This window comes from Scyliorhinus torazame, chromosome 12 (genome assembly GCF_047496885.1).
Source record: "Scyliorhinus torazame isolate Kashiwa2021f chromosome 12, sScyTor2.1, whole genome shotgun sequence".
Classification (NCBI taxonomy): domain Eukaryota; kingdom Metazoa; phylum Chordata; class Chondrichthyes; order Carcharhiniformes; family Scyliorhinidae; genus Scyliorhinus; species Scyliorhinus torazame.
Window position 1 is genome coordinate 132,362,934 of NC_092718.1, and position 20,209 is coordinate 132,383,142.

A 20,209-nucleotide genomic window follows, 5' to 3' on the forward strand; every position below is an offset into this window, starting at 1 on the left:
GAGACCATCGTATACTGTCCCTGACTGTAGTCGAACAGGAGACCATCGTACACTGTCCCTCACTGTAATCTAACAGGAGACCGTTGTATACTGTCCCTCACTGTAAATCTAACAGGAGACCGTCGTACACAGTCCCTCACTGTAATCTAAAAGGAGACCCTGTACACTGTCCCTCACTGAAATCTAACAGGTGACCCTGTACACTGTCACTCACTGTAATCTAACAGGTGACACTGTACACTGTCCCTCACTGTAATCTGACTGGAATCCCTGTACACTGTCCCTCAGTGTAATCTAACAGGTGGCCCTATACTCTGTCCCTCACAGTAATCTGACAGGAGACCCTGTACACTGTCCCTCATTGTAATCTAACAAGAGACCATCGTATACTGTCCCTCATTGTAATCTAACAGGAGACCGTCGTATACTGTCCCTCACTGTAATCTAACAGACCATCGTACACTGTCCCTCACTGTAATCTAACACGAGACCATCGTATACTGTCCCTGTCTGTAATCGAACAGGAGACCATCGTATACTGTCCCTCACTGTAATCTAACAGGAGACCGTCGTATACTGTCCCTCACTGTAAACTAGCAGGAGACCGTCGTATACTGTCCCTCACTTTAATCTAACAGGAGGCCGTCGTATACTGTCCCTCACTGTAATCTAACAGGAGACCATCGTACACTGTCCCTCACTGTAAATCTAATTGGAGACCATCCAACACTGTCCCTCACTGTAATCTCACACGAGACCATCGTATACTGTCCCTGACTGTAGTCGAACAGGAGACCATCGTACACTGTCCCTCACTGTAATCTAACAGGAGACCGTTGTATACTGTCCCTCACTGTAAATCTAACAGGAGACCGTCGTACACAGTCCCTCACTGTAATCTAAAAGGAGACCCTGTACACTGTCACTCACTGTAATCTAACAGGTGACACTGTACACTGTCCCTCACTGTAATCTGACTGGAATCCCTGTACACTGTCCCTCAGTGTAATCTAACAGGTGGCCCTATACTCTGTCCCTCACTGTAATCTGACAGGTGACCCTGTACACTGTCCCTCACTGTAGTCTGACAGGTGGCACTGTACACTGTCCCTCACTGTAATCTAACAGGAGACCATCGTATACTGTCCCTCACTGTAATCTGACAGGAGACCCTGTACACTGTCCCTCACTGTAATCTAACAGGAGACCATCGTATACTGTCCCTCACTGTAATCTGACAGGAGACCCTGTACACTGTCCCTCACTGTAATCTAACAGGAGACCGTCGTATACTGTCCCTCACTGTAATCTAGCAGGAGACCGTCGTATACTGTCCCTCACTGTAATCTAACAGGTGACCCTGTACACTGTCCCTCACTGTAATCTGACAGGTGGCACTGTACACTGTCGCTCACTGTAATCTAACAGGAGACCATCGTATACTGTCCCTCACTGTAATCTGACAGGTGGCCCTATACACTGTCCCTCACTGTAATCTAGCAGGAGACCGTCGTATACTGTCCCTCACTGTAATCTAACAGGTGACCCTGTACACTGTCCCTCACTGTAATCTGACAGGTGGCACTGTACACTGTCCCTCACTGTAATCTAACAGGAGACCGTCGTATACTGTCCCTCACTTTAATCTAACAGGGAACCGTCGTATACTGTCCCTCACTGTAATCTAACAGGAGACCATCGTACACTGTCCCTCATTGTAAATCTAACAGGAGACCGTCGTACACAGTCCCTCACTGTAAATCTAATAGACCATCCAACACTGTCCCTCACTGTAATCTCATACGAGACCATCGTATACTGTCCCTGACTGTAGTCGAACAGGAGACCGTCGTACACAGTCCCTCACTGTAAACCTAATTGGAGACCATCCAACACTGTCCCTCACTGTAATCTCATACGAGACCATCGTATACTGTCCCTGACTGTAGTCGAACAGGAGACCGTCGTACACAGTCCCTCACTGTAATCTAACAGGTGACCCTGTACACTGGCCCTCACTGTAATCTAACAGGTGACACTGTACACTGTCCCTCACTGTAATCTGACTGGAAACCTTGTACACGATCCCTCACTGTAATCTAACAGGTGACCCTGTATACTGTCCATTAATGTAATCTAACATGAGACCATCGTATACTGCCCCTCACTGTAATCTAGCAGGAGACCGTCGTATACTGTCCCTCACTGTAATCTAACAGACTATCGTACACTGTCCCTCATTGTAATCTAACACGAGACCATTGTATACTGTCCCTGTCTGTAATCGAACAGGAGACCATCGTACACTGTCCCTCACTGGAATCTAACAGGAGACCGTCGTATACTGTCCCTCACTGTAATCTAACAGGAGACCATCGTACACTGCCCCTCACTGTAAATCTAACAGGAGAGCGTCGTACACAGTCCCTCACTGTAAATCTAATTGGAGACCATTCAATACTGTCCCTCACTGTAATCTCACACAAGACCATCGTATACTGTCCCTGACTGTAGTCGAACAGGAGACAATCGTACGCTGTCCCTCACTGTAATCTAACAGGAGACCGTCGTATACTGTCCCTCACTGTAATCTAACAGGAGACCGTCGTACACAGTCCCTCACTGTAATCTAACAGGAGACCCTGTACAGTGTCCCTCACTGTAATCTAACAGGTGACCCTGTACACTGTCCCTCACTGTAATCTAACAGGTGACACTGTACACTGTCCCTCACTGTAATCTGACAGGAAACCCTGTACACTGTCCCTCAGTGTAATCTAACAGGTGGCCCTGTACTCTGTCCCTCACTGTAATCTGACAGGAGACCCTGTACACTATCCCTCACTGTAATCTGACAGGTGGCACTGTACACTGTCCCTCACTGTAATCTAACAGGAGACCGTCGTATACTGTCCCTCACTGTAATCCAACAGGTGACACAGTACACTGTCCCGCACTGTAATCTGACAGGAGACCCTGTACAATGTCCCTAACTGTAATCCAACACGAGACCATCGTATACTGTCCCTGTCTGTAATTGAACAGGAGACCATCGTACACTGTCCCTCACTGTAATCTAACAGGAGACAGTCGTATAATGTCCCTTACTGTAATCTAACAGGAGACCATCGTAAACTGTCCCTCACTATAAATCTAACAGGAGACCATCGTACACTGTCCCTCACTGTAATCTAACACGAAACCATCATACACTGTCCCTCACTGTAGTATACCAGGTGACCCTGTACGCTGTTCCGCACTGTAATTTAACAGGTGACCCTGTACACGCTCCCTCACTGTAATCTAACAGGTGACCCTGTACACTGTCCCTCCCTGTAATATAACAGGTGACCCTGTATACTGGCCCTTAATGTAATCTAACATGAGACCATCGTACACTGTCCCTCACTGTAATCTAACCGGTGACGATCGTACACTGTCCCTCACTGTAATCTAACACGAGACCATCGTACACTGTCCCTCACTGTAGTCTACCAGGTGACCCTGTACGCTGTCCCGCACTGTAAATCTAACAGGTGACCCTGTACACTGTCCCTCACTGTAATCTGACAGGTGGCCCTGTACACTGTCCCTCACTGTAATCGAGCAGGAGACCGTCGCATACGTTCCCTCACTGTAATATAACAGGTGGCCATATACACTGTCCCTCAGTGTAATCTAACAGGTGGCCCTATACACTGTCCCTCACTGTAATCAAGCATGAGACCATCGTACACTGTCCCTCACTGTAATCAGACAGGTGACCCTGTACACTGTCCCTCACTGTAATCTGACAGGTGGCACTGTACAGTGTCCCTCACTGTAATCTAACAGGAGACCGTCGTATACTGTCCCTCACTGTAATCGAACAGGAGACCATCGTACACTGTCCCTCACTGTAATCTAACAGGAGACCGTCGTATAATGTCCCTTACTGTAATCTAACAGGAGACCATCGTAAACTGTCCCTCACTGTAAACCTAACAGGAGACCATCGTACACAGTCCCTCACTGTAAATCTAATAGGAGACCATCCAACACTGTCCCTCACTGTAATCTAACACGAGACCATCGTATTCTGTCCCTGTCTGTAATCGAACAGGCGACCGTCGTATACTGTCCCTCACTGTAATCTAACAGGAGACCGTTGTATACTGTCCCTCACTGTAAATCTAACAGGAGACCATCGTATACTGTCCCTCACTGTAATCTAACAGGTGTCCCTATATACTGTCCCTCTCTGTAAATCTAACAGGAGACCGTCGTATACTGTCCCTCAGTGTAATCTATCAGGTGACCATCGTAAACTGTCCCTCACTGTAAATCTAACAGAAGACCATCGTACACTGTCCCTCACTGTAAACTAACACGAGACCATTGTATACTGTCCCTGTCTGTAATCGAACAGGAGACCATCGTACACTGTCCCTCACGGTAATCTAACAGGAGAACGTCGTATACTGCCCCTCACTTTAATCTAACAGGAGACCGTCGTATACTGTCCCTCACTGTAATCTAACAGGAGCCCATCGTACACTGTCCCTCACTGTAAATCTAACAGGAGACCGTCGTACACAGTCCCTCACTGTAAATCTAATAGGAGACCATCCAACACTGTCCCTCACTGTAATCTCACACGAGACCATCGTATATTGTCCCTGACTGTAGTCGAACAGGAGACCATCATACACGGTCCCTCACTGTAAACTAACAGGAGACCGTCGTATACTGTCCCTCACTGTAAATCTAACAGGAGACCGTGGTATACTGTCCCTCACTGTAATCTAACACGAGGCCATCGTAAACAGTCCCTCACTTGAAATCTACTAGGAGACCGTCGTAAACAGTCCCTCACTTGAAATCTAACAGTAGACCCTCGTAAACTGTCCCTCACTGTAAATCTAACACGAGACCGTCGTACACAGTCCCTCACTGTAATCTAACAGGAGACCCTGTACATGGTCCCTCACTGTAATCTAACAGGAGACCCTGTACACCGTCCCTCACTGCAATCTAACAGGTGACCCTGTCTACTGTCCCTCACTGTAATCTGACAGGTCACCCTGTGCATAGTCCCTCACTGTAATCCAACAGTAGACCCTGTACACTGTCCCGCACTGTAATATAACAGGTGACTCTGTACACGGTCCCTCACTGTAATCTAACAGGTGACCCTGTACACTGTCCCTCACTGTAATCTAACAGGTGACACTGTACACTGTCCCTCACTGTAATCTGACAGGTGACCCTGTACACTGTCTCTCAGTGTAATCTAACAGGTGGCCCTATACACTGTCCATCTCTGTAATCAAACATGAGACCATCGTACACTGTCCCTCACTGTAATCTGACAGGTGACCCTGTACACTGTCACTCACTGTAATCTAACAGGAGACAATCGTATACTGTCCCTCACTGTAATCTAACAGGAGACTGTCGTATAATGTCCCTTACTGTAATCTAACAGGAGCCCATCGTACACTGTCCCTCACTGTAAATCTAACAGGAGACTGTCGTACACAGTCCCTCACTGTAAATCTAATAGACCATCCAACACTGTCCCTCACTGTAATCTCACACGAGACCATCGTATATTGTCCCTGACTGTAGTCGAACAGGAGACCATCATACACTGTCCCTCACTGTAAACTAACAGGAGACCGTCGTATACTGTCCCTCACTGTAAATCTAACAGGAGACCGTGGTATACTGTCCCTCACTGTAATCTAACACGAGGCCATCGTAAACAGTCCCTCACTTGAAATCTACTAGGAGACCGTCGTAAACAGTCCCTCACTTGAAATCTAACAGTAAACCCTCGTAAACTGTCCCTCACTGTAAATCTAACAGGAGACCGTCGTACACAGTCCCTCACTGTAATCTAACAGGAGACCCTGTACATGGTCCCTCACTGTAATCTAACAGGAGACCCTGTACACCGTCCCTCACTGCAATCTAACAGGTGACCCTGTCTACTGTCCCTCACTGTAATCTGACAGGTCACCCTGTGCATAGTCCCTCACTGTAATCCAACAGTAGACCCTGTACACTGTCCCGCACTGTAATATAACAGGTGACTCTGTACACGGTCCCTCACTGTAATCTAACAGGTGACCCTGTACACTGTCTCTCACTGTAATCTAACAGGTGACACTGTACACTGTCCCTCACTGTAATCTGACAGGTGACCCTGTACACTGTCTCTCAGTGTAATCTAACAGGTGGCCCTATACACTGTCTCTCAGTGTAATCTAACAGGTGGCCCTATACACTGTCCATCTCTGTAATCAAACATGAGACCATCGTACACTGTCCCTCACTGTAATCTGACAGGTGACCCTGTGCACTGTCACTCACTGTAATCTAACAGGAGACCATCGTAAACTGTCCCTCACTGTAATCTAACAGGAGACCGTCGTATACTGTCCCTCACTGTAATCTAACAGGAGACCATCATAAACTGCCCCTCACTGTAAATCTAACAGGAGACCGTCGTACACAGACCCTCACTGTAATCTAACAGGTGACCCTGTACACTGTCCCTCATGTAATCTAACAGGTGACCCTGTACACTGTCCCTCACTGTAATCTAAAAGGTGACCCTGTACACAGTCCCTCACTGTAATCTAACAGGTGACCCTGTACACAGTCCCTCACTGTAATCTGACCGATGACCCTGTACACTGCCCCTCACTGTAATCTAACAGGTGGCCCTATACACTGTCCCTCAGTGTAATCTAACAGGTGGCCCTATACACTGTCCCTCACTGTAATCAAACATGAGACCATCGTACACTGTCCCTCACTGTAATCTAACAGGTGTCCCTATATACTGTCCCTCAGTGTAATCTAACAGGTGACCCTGTACACTGTCCCTCACTGCAATCTGACAGGTGGCCCTGTACACAGTCCCTCACTGCAATCTAACAGGAGACCGTTGTATACTGTCCCTCACTGTAATCTAACAGGAGACCGTCGTATACTGTCCCTCACTGTAATCGAACAGGAGACCATCGTACACTGTCCCTCACTGTAATCTAACAGGAGACCGTCGTATAATGTCCCTTACTGTAATCTAACAGGAGACCATCGTAAACTGTCCCTCACTGTAAACCTAACAGGAGACCATCGTACACAGTCCCTCACTGTAAATCTAATAGGAGACCATCCAACACTGTCCCTCACTGTAATCTCACACGAGACCATCGTATACTGTCCCTGACTGTAGTCGAACAGGAGACCATCGTACACTGTCCCTCACTGTAATCTAACAGGAGACCGACGTATACTGTACCTCACTGTAATCTAACAGGTGACCGTCGTATACTGTCCCTCACTGTAATCTAACTGCTGGCCCTATACTCTGTCCCTCACTGTAATCTAACAGGTGACACTGTACACTGTCCCTCACTGTAATCTAACAGGTGACACAGTACACTGTCCCTCACTGTAATCTGACAGGAGACCCTGTACACTGTCCTTCACTGTAATCTAACACGAGACCATCGTACACTGTCCATGTCTGTAATCGAACAGGAGGCCATCGTACACTGTCCCTCACTGTAATCTAACAGGAGACAGTCGTATAATGTCTCTTACTGTAATCTAACAGGAGACCATCGTAAACTGTCCCTCACTGTAATCTAACACGAGACCATCGTACACTGTCCCTCACTGTAGTCTACCAGGTGACCCTGTACGCTGTCCCGCACTGTAATTTAACAGGTGACCCTGTACACGCTCCCTCACTGTAATATAACAGGTGACCCTGTATACTGTCCCTTAATGTAATCTAACATGAGACCATCGTACACTGCCCCTCACTGTAATCTAACAGGTGACCCTGTACACTGTCCCTCACTGTAATCTAACCGGTGACCATCGTACACTGTCCATCACTGTAATCTAACACGAGACCATTGTACACAGTCCCTCACTGTAAATCTAACAGGTGACCCTGTACACTGTCCCTCACTGTAATGTGACAGGTGGCCCTGTACATTGTCCCTCACTGTAATTGAACAGGAGACCGTCGCATACGGTCCCTCGCTGTAATATAACAGGTGGCTCTATACAATGTCCCTCAGTGTAATCTAACAGGTGGCCTTATACACTGTCCCTCACTGTAATCAAGCATGAGACCATCGTACACTGTCGCTCACTGTAATCTGATAGGTGACCCTGTACACTGTCCCTCACTGTAATCTGACAGGTGGCCCTATACACTGTCCCTCACTGTAATCAAGCATGAGACCATCGTACACTGTCGCTCACTGTAATCTGATAGGTGACCCTGTATACTGTCCCTCACTGTAATCTAACAGGAGACCATCGTACACTGTCCCTCACTGTAATCTAACACGAGACCATCGTATAATGTCCCTGTCTGTAATCGAACAGGCGACCATCGTACACTGTCCCTCACTGTAATCTAACAGGAGACCGTCGTATACTGTCCCTCACTGTAATCTAACAGCAGACTGTCGTATAATGTCCCTTACTGCAATCTAACAGGTGACCATTGTAAATTGTCCCTCACTGTAAATCTAACAGGAGACCATCGTACACTGTCCCTCGCTGTAATCTAACAGGAGACCGTCGTATACTGTCCCTCACTGCAATCTAACAGGAGACCATCGTACACTGTCCCTCACTGTAAATCTAACTGGAGACCGTCGTACACAGTCCCTCACTGTAAATCTAATAGGAGACCATCCAACACTGTCCCTCACTGTAATCTCACACGAGACCATCGTATATTGTCCCTGACTGTAGTCGAACAGGAGACAATCGTACACTGTCCCTCACTGTAAACTAACAGGAGACCGTCGTATACTGTCCCTCACTGTAATCTAACAGGAGACCATCGCATACTGTCCCTCACTGTAATCTAACAGGTGGCCCTATACACTGTCCATCTCTGTAATCAAACATGAGACCATCGTATACTGTCCCTCACTGTAATCTAAAAGGAGACCATCATAAACTGCCCCTCACTGTAAATCTAACAGGAGACCGTCGTACACAGACCCTCACTGTAATCTAACAGGTGACCCTGTACACTGTCCCTCACTGTAATCTATCAGGTGACCCTGTACACTGTCCCTCACTGTAATCTGACAGGTCACCCTGTGCACAGTCCCTCACTCTAAAACTAACAGGAGACTGTCGGATACTGTCCCTCACTGTAATCTAATACGAGACCGTCGTATACTGTCCCTCACTGCAATCTAACAGGAGACTGTCGTATACTGTGCCTCACTGTAAATCTAACAGGAGACCGTCGTACACAGTCCCTCACTGTAATCTAACAGGAGACCGTCGTACACAGTCCCTCACTGTAAATCTAATAGGAGACCCTGTCCACTGTCCCTCACGGTAATCTGACAGGTCACCCTGTACACAGTCCCTCACTGTAAATCTAACAGGTGACTGTCGTACACAGTCCCTCACTGTAATCTAACAGGAGACCCTGTACACTGTCCCTCACTGTAATCTAACAGGTGACCCTGTACACTGTCCCTCACTGTAATCTAACAGGTGACCCTGTACACTGTCCCTCAGTGTAATCTAACAGGTGGCCCTATACTCTGTCCCTCACTGTAATCTAACAGGAGACCATCGAAAACTGTCCCTCACTGTAATCTAGCAGGAGACCGTCGGATACTGTCCCACACTGTAAATCTAACAGGAGACCGTTGTATACCGTCCCTCACTGTAATCTAACAGGAGACCATCGTACACTGTCCCTCACTGTAATCTAACAGGACACCGTCGTATACTGTCCCTCACTGTAATCTAACAGGAGACTGTCGTATAATGTCCCTAACTGGAGACCATCGTAAACTGTCCCTCACTGTAAATCTAACAGGAGACCATCGTACACTGTCCCTCACTGTAATATAACAGGTGACCCTGTACGCTGTCCCGCACTGTAATTTAACAGGTGACCCTGTACACGCTCCCTCACTGTAATCTAACAGGTGACCCTGTACACTGTCCCTCCCTGTAATATAACAGGTGACCCTGTATACTGTCCCTTAATGTAATCTAACATGAGACCATCGTACACTGCCCCTCACTGTAATCTAACAGGTAACCCTGTACACTGTCCCTCACTGTAATCTAACCGGTGACCATCGTACACTGTCACTCACTGTAATCTAACAGGAGACTGTTGTATACTGTCCCTCACTGTAATCTAACAGGTGACCCTGTACACTGTCCCTCACTGTAATCTAACAGGTTACCCTGTACACTGTCCCTCACTGTAATCTAACAGGTGGCCTTGTTCACTGTCACTCACTGTAATCGAACAGGAGACCGTCGCATACTGTCCCTCACTGTAATATAACAGGTGGCCCTATACACTGTCCCTCAGTGTAATCTAACAGGTGGCCCGATACACTGTCCCTCACTGTAATCAAACATGAGACCATCGTACACTGTCCCTCACTGTAATCTGACAGGTGACCCTGTACACTGTCCCTCACTGTAATCTGACAGGTGGCACTGTACACTGTCCCTCACTGTAATCTAACAGGAGACCGTCGTACACTGTCCCTCACTGTAATCTACCAGGAGACCGTCGTATATTGTCCCTCACTGTAATCTAACAGGTGACACTGTACACTGTCCCTCACTGTAATCTAACAGGTGACACAGTACACTGTCCCTCACTGTAATATGACAGGAGACCCTGTACACTGTCCTTCACTGTAATCTAACACGAGACCATCGTACACTGTCCATGTCTGTAATCGAACAGGAGGCCATCGTACACTGTCCCTCACTGTAATCTAACAGGAGACAGTCGTATAATGTCCCTTACTGTAATCTAACAGGAGACCATCGTAAACTGTCCCTCACTGTAATCTAACACGAGACCATCGTACACTGTCCCTCACTGTAGTCTACCAGGTGACCCTGTACGCTGTCCCGCACTGTAATTTAACAGGTGACCCTGTACACGCTCCCTCACTGTAATATAACAGGTGACCCTGTATACTGTCCCTTAATGTAATCTAACATGAGACCATCGTACACTGCCCCTCACTGTAATCTAACAGGTGACCCTGTACACTGTCCCTCACTGTAATCTAACCGGTGACCATCGTACACTGTCCATCACTGTAATCTAACACGAGACCGTCGTACACAGTCCCTCACTGTAAATCTAACAGGTGACCCTGTACACTGTCCCTCACTGTAATGTGACAGGTGGCCCTGTACACTGTCCCTCACTGTAATTGAACAGGAGACCGTCGCATACGGTCCCTCGCTGTAATATAACAGGTGGCTCTATACAATGTCCCTCAGTGTAATCTAACAGGTGGCCCTATACACTGTCCCTCACTGTAATCAAGCATGAGACCATCGTACACTGTCGCTCACTGTAATCTGACAGGTGACCCTGTATACTGTCCCTCACTGTAATCTGACAGGTGGCCCTATACACTGTCCCTCACTGTAATCAAGCATGAGACCATCGTACACTGTCGCTCACTGTAATCTGACAGGTGACCCTGTATACTGTCCCTCACTGTAATCTAACAGGAGACCATCGTACACTGTCCCTCACTGTAATCTAACACGAGACCATCGTATAATGTCCCTGTCTGTAATCGAACAGGCGACCATCGTACACTGTCCCTCACTGTAATCTAACAGGAGACCGTCGTATACTGTCCCTCACTGTAATCTAACAGCAGACTGTCGTACACAGTCCCTCACTGTAAATCTAATAGGAGACCATCCAACACTGTCCCTCACTGTAATCTCACACGAGACCATCGTATATTGTCCCTGACTGTAGTCGAACAGGAGACAATCGTACACTGTCCCTCACTGTAACTAACAGGAGACCGTCGTATACTGTCCCTCACTGTAATCTGACAGGTGACCCTGTATACTGTCCCTCACTGTAATCTAACAGGAGACCATCGCATACTGACCCTCACTGTAATCTAACAGGTGGCCCTATACACTGTCCATCTCTGTAATCAAACATGAGACCATCGTACACTGTCCCTCACTGTAATCTGACAGGTGACCCTGTACACTGTCACTCACTGTAATCTAACAGGAGACCGTCGTATACTGTCCCTCACTGTAATCTAACAGGAGACTGTCGTATAATGTCCCTTACTGTAATCTAACAGGAGACCATCGTAAACTGTCCCTCACTGTAATCTAACAGGAGACCGTCGTATACTGTCCCTCACTGTAATCTAACAGGAGACCATCGTATACTGTCCCTCACTGTAATCTAGCAGGAGACCGTCGTACACTGTCCCTCACTGTAAATCTAACAGGAGACCGGCGTATACTGTCCCTCACTGTAATCTAACAGGTGGCCCTATACTCTGTCCCTCACTGTAATCTGACAGGTGACCCTGTACACTGTCCCTCACTGTAATCAGACAGGTGGCACTGTACACTGTCCCTCACTGTAATCTAACAGGAGACCATCGTATACTGTCCCTCACTGTAATCTAGCAGGAGACCGTCGTATACTGTCCCTCACTGTAAATCTAACAGGAGACCGTCGTATACTGTCCCTCACTGTAAATCTAACAGGAGACCGTTGTATACTGTCCCTCACTGTAATCTAACAGGTGGGCCTATACACTGTCCCTCAGTGTAATCTAACAGGTGGCCCTATACACTGTCCCTCACTGTAATCAAAATGAGACCATCGTACACTGTCCCTCACTGTAATCTGACAGGTGACCCTGTCCACTGTCCCTCCCTGTAATCTGACAGGTGGCACTGTACACTGTCCCTCACTGTAATCTAACAGGAGACCGTCGTATACTGTCCATCACTGTAATCTAGCACAGTACGAAGTCTTACAACACCAGGTTAAAGTCCAACAGGTTTGTTTCGATGTCACTAGCTTTCGGAGCGCTGCTCCTTCCTCAGGTGAATGAAGAGGTCTGTTCCAGAAACACATATATAGACAAATTCAAAGATGCCAAACAATGCTTGGAATGCGAGCATTGGCAGGTGATTAAATCTTTACAGATCCAGAGATGTAATCTAGCAGGAGACCGTCGTATACTGTCCCTCACTGTAAATCTAACAGGAGACCGTCGTATACTGTCCCTCACTGTAATCTAACAGGAGACCATCGTACACTGTCCCTCACTGTAATCTAACAGGAGACTGTCGCATAATGTCCCTTACTGTAATCTAACGGGAGACCATCGTACACTGTCCCTCACTGTAAATCTAACAGGAGACCGTCGTACACAGTCACTCACTGTAAATCTAATAGGAAACCATCCAACACTGTCCCTCACTGTAATCTCACACGAGACCATTGTATACTGTCCCTGACTGTAGACGAACAGGAGACCATCATACACTGTCCCTCACTGTAATCTAACAGGAGACCATCGTACACTGTCCCTCACTTGAAATCTAACAGGAGACCGTCGGAAACAGTCCCTCACTGTAATCTAACAGGAGACCCAGTACACTGTCCCTCACTGTAATCTAACAGGTGACCCTGTCCACTGTCCCTCACTGTAATCTGACAGGTCACCCTGTACACAGTCCCTCACTGTAATCTAACAGGTGACCCTGTACACAGTCCCTCACTGTAATCTGACAGGTGGCCCTGTACACTGTCCCTCACTGTTATCTAACAGGAGACCCAGTACACTGTCCCTCACTGTAATCTAACAGGTGACCCTGTCCACTGTCACTCACTGTAATCTGACAGGTCACCCTGTACACAGTCCCTCACCGTAATCTAACAGGTGACCCTGTACACAGTCCCTCACTGTAATCTAACAGGTGACCCTGTACACAGTCCCTCACTGTAATCTGACAGATGACCCTGTACACTGTCCCTCACTGTAATCTAACAGGTGGCCCTATACACTGTCCCTCAGTGTAATCTAACAGGTGGCCCTATACACTGTCCCTCACTGTAATCAAACATGAGACCATCGTACACTGTCCCTCACTGTAATCTAACAGGTGTCCCTATATACTGTCCCTCAGTGTAATCTAACAGGTGACCCTGTACACTGTCCCTCACTGCAATCTGACAGGTGGCCCTGTACACAGTCCCTCACTGTAATCTAACAGGAGACCGTTGTATACTGTCCCTCACTGTAATCTAACAGGAGACCGTCGTATACTGTCCCTCACTGTAATCGAACAGGAGACCATCGTACACTGTCCCTCACTGTAATCTAACAGGAGACCGTCGTATAATGTCCCTTACTGTAATCTAACAGGAGACCATCGTAAACTGTCCCTCACTGTAAACCTAACAGGAGACCATCGTACACAGTCCCTCACTGTAAATCTAATAGGAGACCATCCAACACTGTCCCTCACTGTAATCTCACACGAGACCATCGTATACTGTCCCTGACTGTAGTCGAACAGGAGACCATCGTACACTGTCCCTCACTGTAATCTAACAGGAGACCGTCGTATACTGTCCCTCACTGTAATCTAGCAGGAGACCGTCGTATACTGTCCCTCACTGTAAATCTAACAGGTGACCGTCGTATACTGTCCCTCACTGTAATCTAACAGGAGACCATCGTACACTGTCCCTCACTGTAAATCTAACAGGAGACCGGCGTATACTGTCCCTCACTTTAATCTAACTGGTGGCCCTATACTCTGTCCCTCACTGTAATCTAACAGGTGACCCTGTACACTGTCCCTCACTAATCTAACAGGTGGCCCTATACTCTGTCCCTCACTGTAATCTGACAGGTGACCCTGTACACTGTCCCTCACTGTAATCAGACAGGTGGCACTGTACACTGTCCCTCACTGTAATCTAACAGGAGACCATCGTATACTGTCCCTCACTGTAAATCTAACAGGAGACCATCGTATACTGTCCCTCACTGTAATCTAACAGGAGACCATCGTACACTGTCCCTCACTGTAATCTAACAGGAGACCAACGTATACTGTACCTCACTGTAATCTAACAGGAGACTGTCGCATAATGTCCCTTACTGTAATCTAACAGGAGACCATCGTAAACTGTCCCTCACTGTAATCTAACACGAGACCATCGTATACTGTCCCTGTCTGTAATCGAACAAGAGACCATCGTACACTGTCCCTCACTGTAATCTAACAGGAGACCGTCGTATACTGTCCCTCACTTTAATCTAACAGGAGACCATCGTACACTGTCCCTCACTGTAAATCTAACAGGAGACCGTCGTATACTGTCCCTCACTGTAATCTAACAGGAGACCGTCGTACACAGTCCCTCACTGTAAATCTAATAGGAAACCATCCAACACTGTCCCTCACTGTAATCTCACACGAGACCGTCGTATACTGTCCCTCACTGTAATCTAACAGGAGACCGTCGTATACTGTCCCTCACTGTAATCTAACAGGAGACCGTTGTATACTGTCCCTCACTGTAAATCTAACAGGAGACCGTTGTACACTGTCCCTCACTGTAATCTAACAGGAGAACACCATATACTGTCCCTCACTGTAATCTAACAGGAGACCGTCGTACACAGTCCCTGACTATAATCTAACAGGAGACCGTCGTATACTGTCCCTCACTGTAATCTAACAGGAGACCGGCGTATACTGTCCCTCACTGTAAACTAACAGGAGACCGTCGTATACTGTCCCTCACTGTAATCTAACAGGAGACCGGCGTATACTGTCCCTCACTGTAATCTAACAGGAGACCGTCGTATACTGTCCCTCACTGTAATCTAACAGGAGACCGGCGTATACTGTCCCTCACTGTAATCTAACAGGAGACCGTCGTATACTGTCCCTCACTGTCCATCCTACATTTCAGTTTGATTTCAGAATTCTCTGAACCTGGAACTTACGTTCCGGAAGGAAATGTGAAAGCTCTGCTGGATCCTGGTGTTGGACAACGGGACGTCACTGAGGACAAAGCTCACACTGGCTGCATAGATCCCCTCATCTTCGCTGTGCTCAATCTTGTAGTTCACCTGGAAGGAGGAGCATATGTCAGCCTCGATCAGCAGCCCCCATTGAGTGTCTCCGTTGCAGTCAACATCTTGTTTCAGAGGAAGGCTCACAGAGATTATATGAAGAGGTATGAGAGCGGTTGAGGAAAGTTATGGTGGAAAAAGAATAGGTTATGTAAGTGAAGGAGCTAAGTGAGCTGGAGAGCTCTCGAGAGGCAATCTAACAGAAGGATGGCAGCTAGCTCCCTCTGCCTGATGATGGAAATTGGGACTGGATGAAGGCTCAAAGCTGGAGGAGTTCAAACTGCAGGGCTGGGGTCATTAGAGGGATAGGGAAGGCTGAAGCACAGAGGGGTTTGAACAGTGTGGCAACTGGAATACTTCAGGAATATCAGATTCTAAATATTGGGTATTTTACGGGTTAAAAGTCACGGGTTAGTGGGTTTGACTGCAATCATCATGCTTTTTTAAAATAATTATTTGGCAGGACCTAGGTGTTTTTAACAACCAGAAGGTAAAATTGACATAGGAATGTGTTTTTCTATTGAGGCTAATAGACTGTGGTGAAGAGGTAGATTTAGGTATAAGAACTATCCACCAGATTTAAATAAAACCTTCTTTTGAAATGTTTTTCTTGAAGTTTTCACATTTTGAACAGGATACATTCGGTAAAGATAAATGCTCGGGTTACAATGTACACGTCATTTTCCTCTGTGCCAATCCCCCCCAACACCCTTCATTCGTTGATTCAGGGTCCTTTCCTGGATCCCTCACTGTACAATAGAACAAACTTGATTTATTTGTTCTTAAGGGCAGCACGGTAGCATTGTGGATAGCACAATTGCTTCACAGATCCATGGTCCCAGGTTCGATTCCAGCTTGGGTCACTGTCTGTGCGGAGTCTGCACGTCCTCCCCGTGTCTGCGTGGGTTTCCTCCGGGTGCTCCGGTTTCCTCCCACAGTCCAAAGATGTGCGGGTTAGGTGAATTGGCCAATGATAAATTGCCCTTAATGTCCAAATTGCCCTTGGTGTTGGGTGGAGGTGTTGAGTTTGGGTAGGGTGCTCTTTCCAAGAGCTGGTGCAGACTCAAAGGGCCGAATGGCCTCCTTCTGCACTGTAAATTCAATGATAATCTATGATTAATCTAGGACAAAGGTTCGGCACAACATCGTGGGCCGAAGGGCCTGTTCTGTGCTGTATTTTCTATGTTCTATGTACAGCACAGAACAGGCCCTTCGGCCCTCGATGTTGTGCCGAGCATTGTCCGAAACCAAGATCAAGCTATCCCACTCCCTGTCATTCTGGTGTGCTCCATGTGCGTATCCAATAACCGCTTGAAAGTTCCTAAAGTGTCCGACTCCACTATCACAGCAGGCAGTCCATTCCACACCCTAACCACTCTCGGAGTAAAGAACCTACCTCGGACATCCCTCCTATATCTCCCACCCTGAATCTTATAGTTATGCCCCCTTGTAACAGCTGCATCCACCCAAGGAAATAGTCACTGAACGTCCACTCTATCTATCCCCCTCATCATGTTATAAACCTCTATTAAGTCGCCTCTCATCCTCCTCCGCTCCAAAGAGAAAAGCCCTAGCGCCCTCAACCTTTCCTCATAAGACCTATCCTCCAAACCAGGCAGCATCCTCGCAAATCTCCTTTGCACCCTTTCCAATGCTTCCACATCCTTCCGATAATGAGGTGACCAGAACTGTACACAATACTTCAAATGTGGTCTCACCAGGGTCATGTACACAATGGGCAGTTATTTGGTGTCTACACATGGGCAGTGCCCCCCCCCCCCCTCTGCTTTTGTCATTGGCCTCCCCCCATTCTGTTCTAGACCTTTTCTTGGGGGTTCCCCATCGCCCCCATCCCTGTCTGCTCCCTGTGGACCAGTTGGCTCCGTGCGACTGCCCCCCCCCCCTCCCCGCATATTGGCTGCTGGCTTCAAACAGGTCCTGGAACAAGTTGTTGAATGCCTCCACGTTTTGTGGAAACTATCCTCTGACCATCGGATGGTAAATTGATCTACTCCCGGTTGAGAAATTCCAATAGGTCTGCCAGCCAGTCTGCAACCGTGGGTGCTGCTGATCGCCAGCCAAGCAGGATTCTCTGGCTGGCGGTTAGAGAAGCAAAAGAAAAAGCGTTGGCCCTCTTTCCCATGATTGGTTCTGGCTGGTCGATACTCCGAAGACTACCACTTGTGGACACGGCTACACCCCCACCCCCACAACTTTGGACATTGCCTTGAAGAAGGCTGTCCTGAACCCGACCAGTCTGGGGCAGGTCCAGAACACGTGGATGTGGTTGGACAGGCCTCCCTGGCACTGTTCACATTTGTCCTCAATCTCTGGGAAGAACCTGCTCATTCAAGTGCTCTGTGCAACACTTTCAGCTGCAGTGGTATTTGTTCCAGTCTGCCAGGCAGCACCTTGTCAAAGGCTTTACTGAATTCCATGTAAATTCTCAGGGTATCTACCACCACTGGGCTTGTTGAGTATTTTGCTGGCGGGGATGGGAGCGGTACTGTGGTGAGGGCCTGGAGGGTCGTTCCTGTACAGGAGGACACCTCCATCCTCACTCATTCCATGTCTGGGTTCTTCACCCACCCCTCACTCTTTCTGCCGTGGCTGCCCAGTGGGTAGTGTTGCAAGTTCGGGAGGGCCAGGCCCCCCCCCATGTTTCTTCTTCTTTGGAGTACTAATTTGGGGATTCTTGGATTCATCCCCCCTCTCCGTCTCCCACACACAAAAACACCATAATCATCTTGTCTGTTGAATGGGAAAAAGTCTTGGGGATGTAGATCAGTATGGATCTGAACAGGAAGAGGATCCTGGGCAGTATGTTCATCTTGATCGTCTACACCCTCCTCGCCAGGGAGAGCTGGAGTGCGTCCCTTCTCTGTAGGTCCTTTTTACTTCCTCCACCAGACTGATCAGATTCCACTTATGAATCCGCGTCCAGTTGTGGGTAATCTGGATCCCCAGGTAGCCGAATTTGCTTTGGGTTAGTTTGAATGGTAGACCCTCCAGCTCTACCCCTCCCCCTCTAGGGTTCCCTAGGAATACTTTGCTTTTGCTCAGGTTACATTTGTAGCCCAAGAAGGCTCCGAACTCTCCCAGGAGCTTCATGATTTCTTCATGTTGCATGCTCTCTGTGCTCTGTGCCTACTCTTCAGATTTCTTTCCAGTCTCTCGCATCTCTCAGGGCAATTACCAGCGGTTCGATAGCCATGACGAACAGGAGATGGGACAGCGGGCATCCCTTCCTTGTCCCTCTGTGCAGCTGGAAGCAATCAGAGCTGGTGGCGTTGGTCCATATGCTTGCCTTGGGGACGTTGTATAGGAGTTTCACCCTAGCCCAAACCGCTCGAGTAACTCAATGAGGTACTTCCACTCGACTCTACTGAAGGTCTTTTCTGTGTTCATGGAGACGATCATCTCTGGTGTTCTCTCCCAGATGGGGTAATTGTCACATTCAGCAGTCATCAAATGTTTGCAATTTGCTGTCTACCCTTAACAAAGCCCGGTCTTCTGCGACCACATCTGGTACGCAGTTCTCCAGCCGCTTGGCCAGGACTTTTGCGAGTATCATTGAACAGTGAAATGGGTCTGCATGATCCGCACTCCATTGGATCTTTGTCCTTTTTGGATATCAGCGATATGGTGGCCTGTGTTGGTATTGGATGCAGGGTGCCCTTGCTAACAAGTCTGCGAACATCTTCCGCAGGTGCAGGGCCAGTCGTAAATTTTTTATAGAAGTTGACGGGTCCCGGTGCCTTCCTCGCCTGCATGGAGTTAATGCTCTCCATGATCTCTCCCAGTCCTAGTGGTGCTCCCAGCTCCCTCCATCTGTCGTTCCCCAGCGTTTCATCCCCAGAGTCCCCACCAGGGGGTTCAGAGGTGCACAGTCCCTGGTAGAAGGCCTTGAATGCTTCGTTGACCTTTTTGGTTCGGCTACGAATCTGCCTCTGCTATCCTTTACCTCGGCTATTTCCCTTGTGGCTGCCTGCTTTCTCAGCTGATGATGCTCATAAAAGATTTCCCGTGTCTAGCGAGTTGGCACACTGTTTTCCTGCTGGATAGCAGGTCAAAGTCCATTTGTAGTTTTTCCACTCTGATAGGAGCTCTATGGATGGGGCCTCGGAGTACTGCCTGTCGAACTTATCACTGCAAGTCTTATAGGCAATAATTTCTCCCCTAATCACATCCTTCAGTGCCTCAAAGAACAGGGAGGTGACTTCCCTGTT

General features: G+C 47.9%; 1 protein-coding gene across 2 annotated transcripts in view; it reads right to left on the minus strand.

Moving 5' to 3' along the window:
• Positions 1-20,209, minus strand: part of LOC140386607 (tectonic-3-like) — an 894,865-nt gene that overhangs the window by 360,855 nt on the left and 513,801 nt on the right. For both annotated transcript variants that reach the window (XM_072469084.1, XM_072469083.1), the window contains one exon: positions 15,852-15,977. In XM_072469084.1, the coding sequence (XP_072325185.1) occupies positions 15,852-15,977 (126 nt within the window). The remainder of the gene's footprint in view (positions 1-15,851; positions 15,978-20,209) is intronic.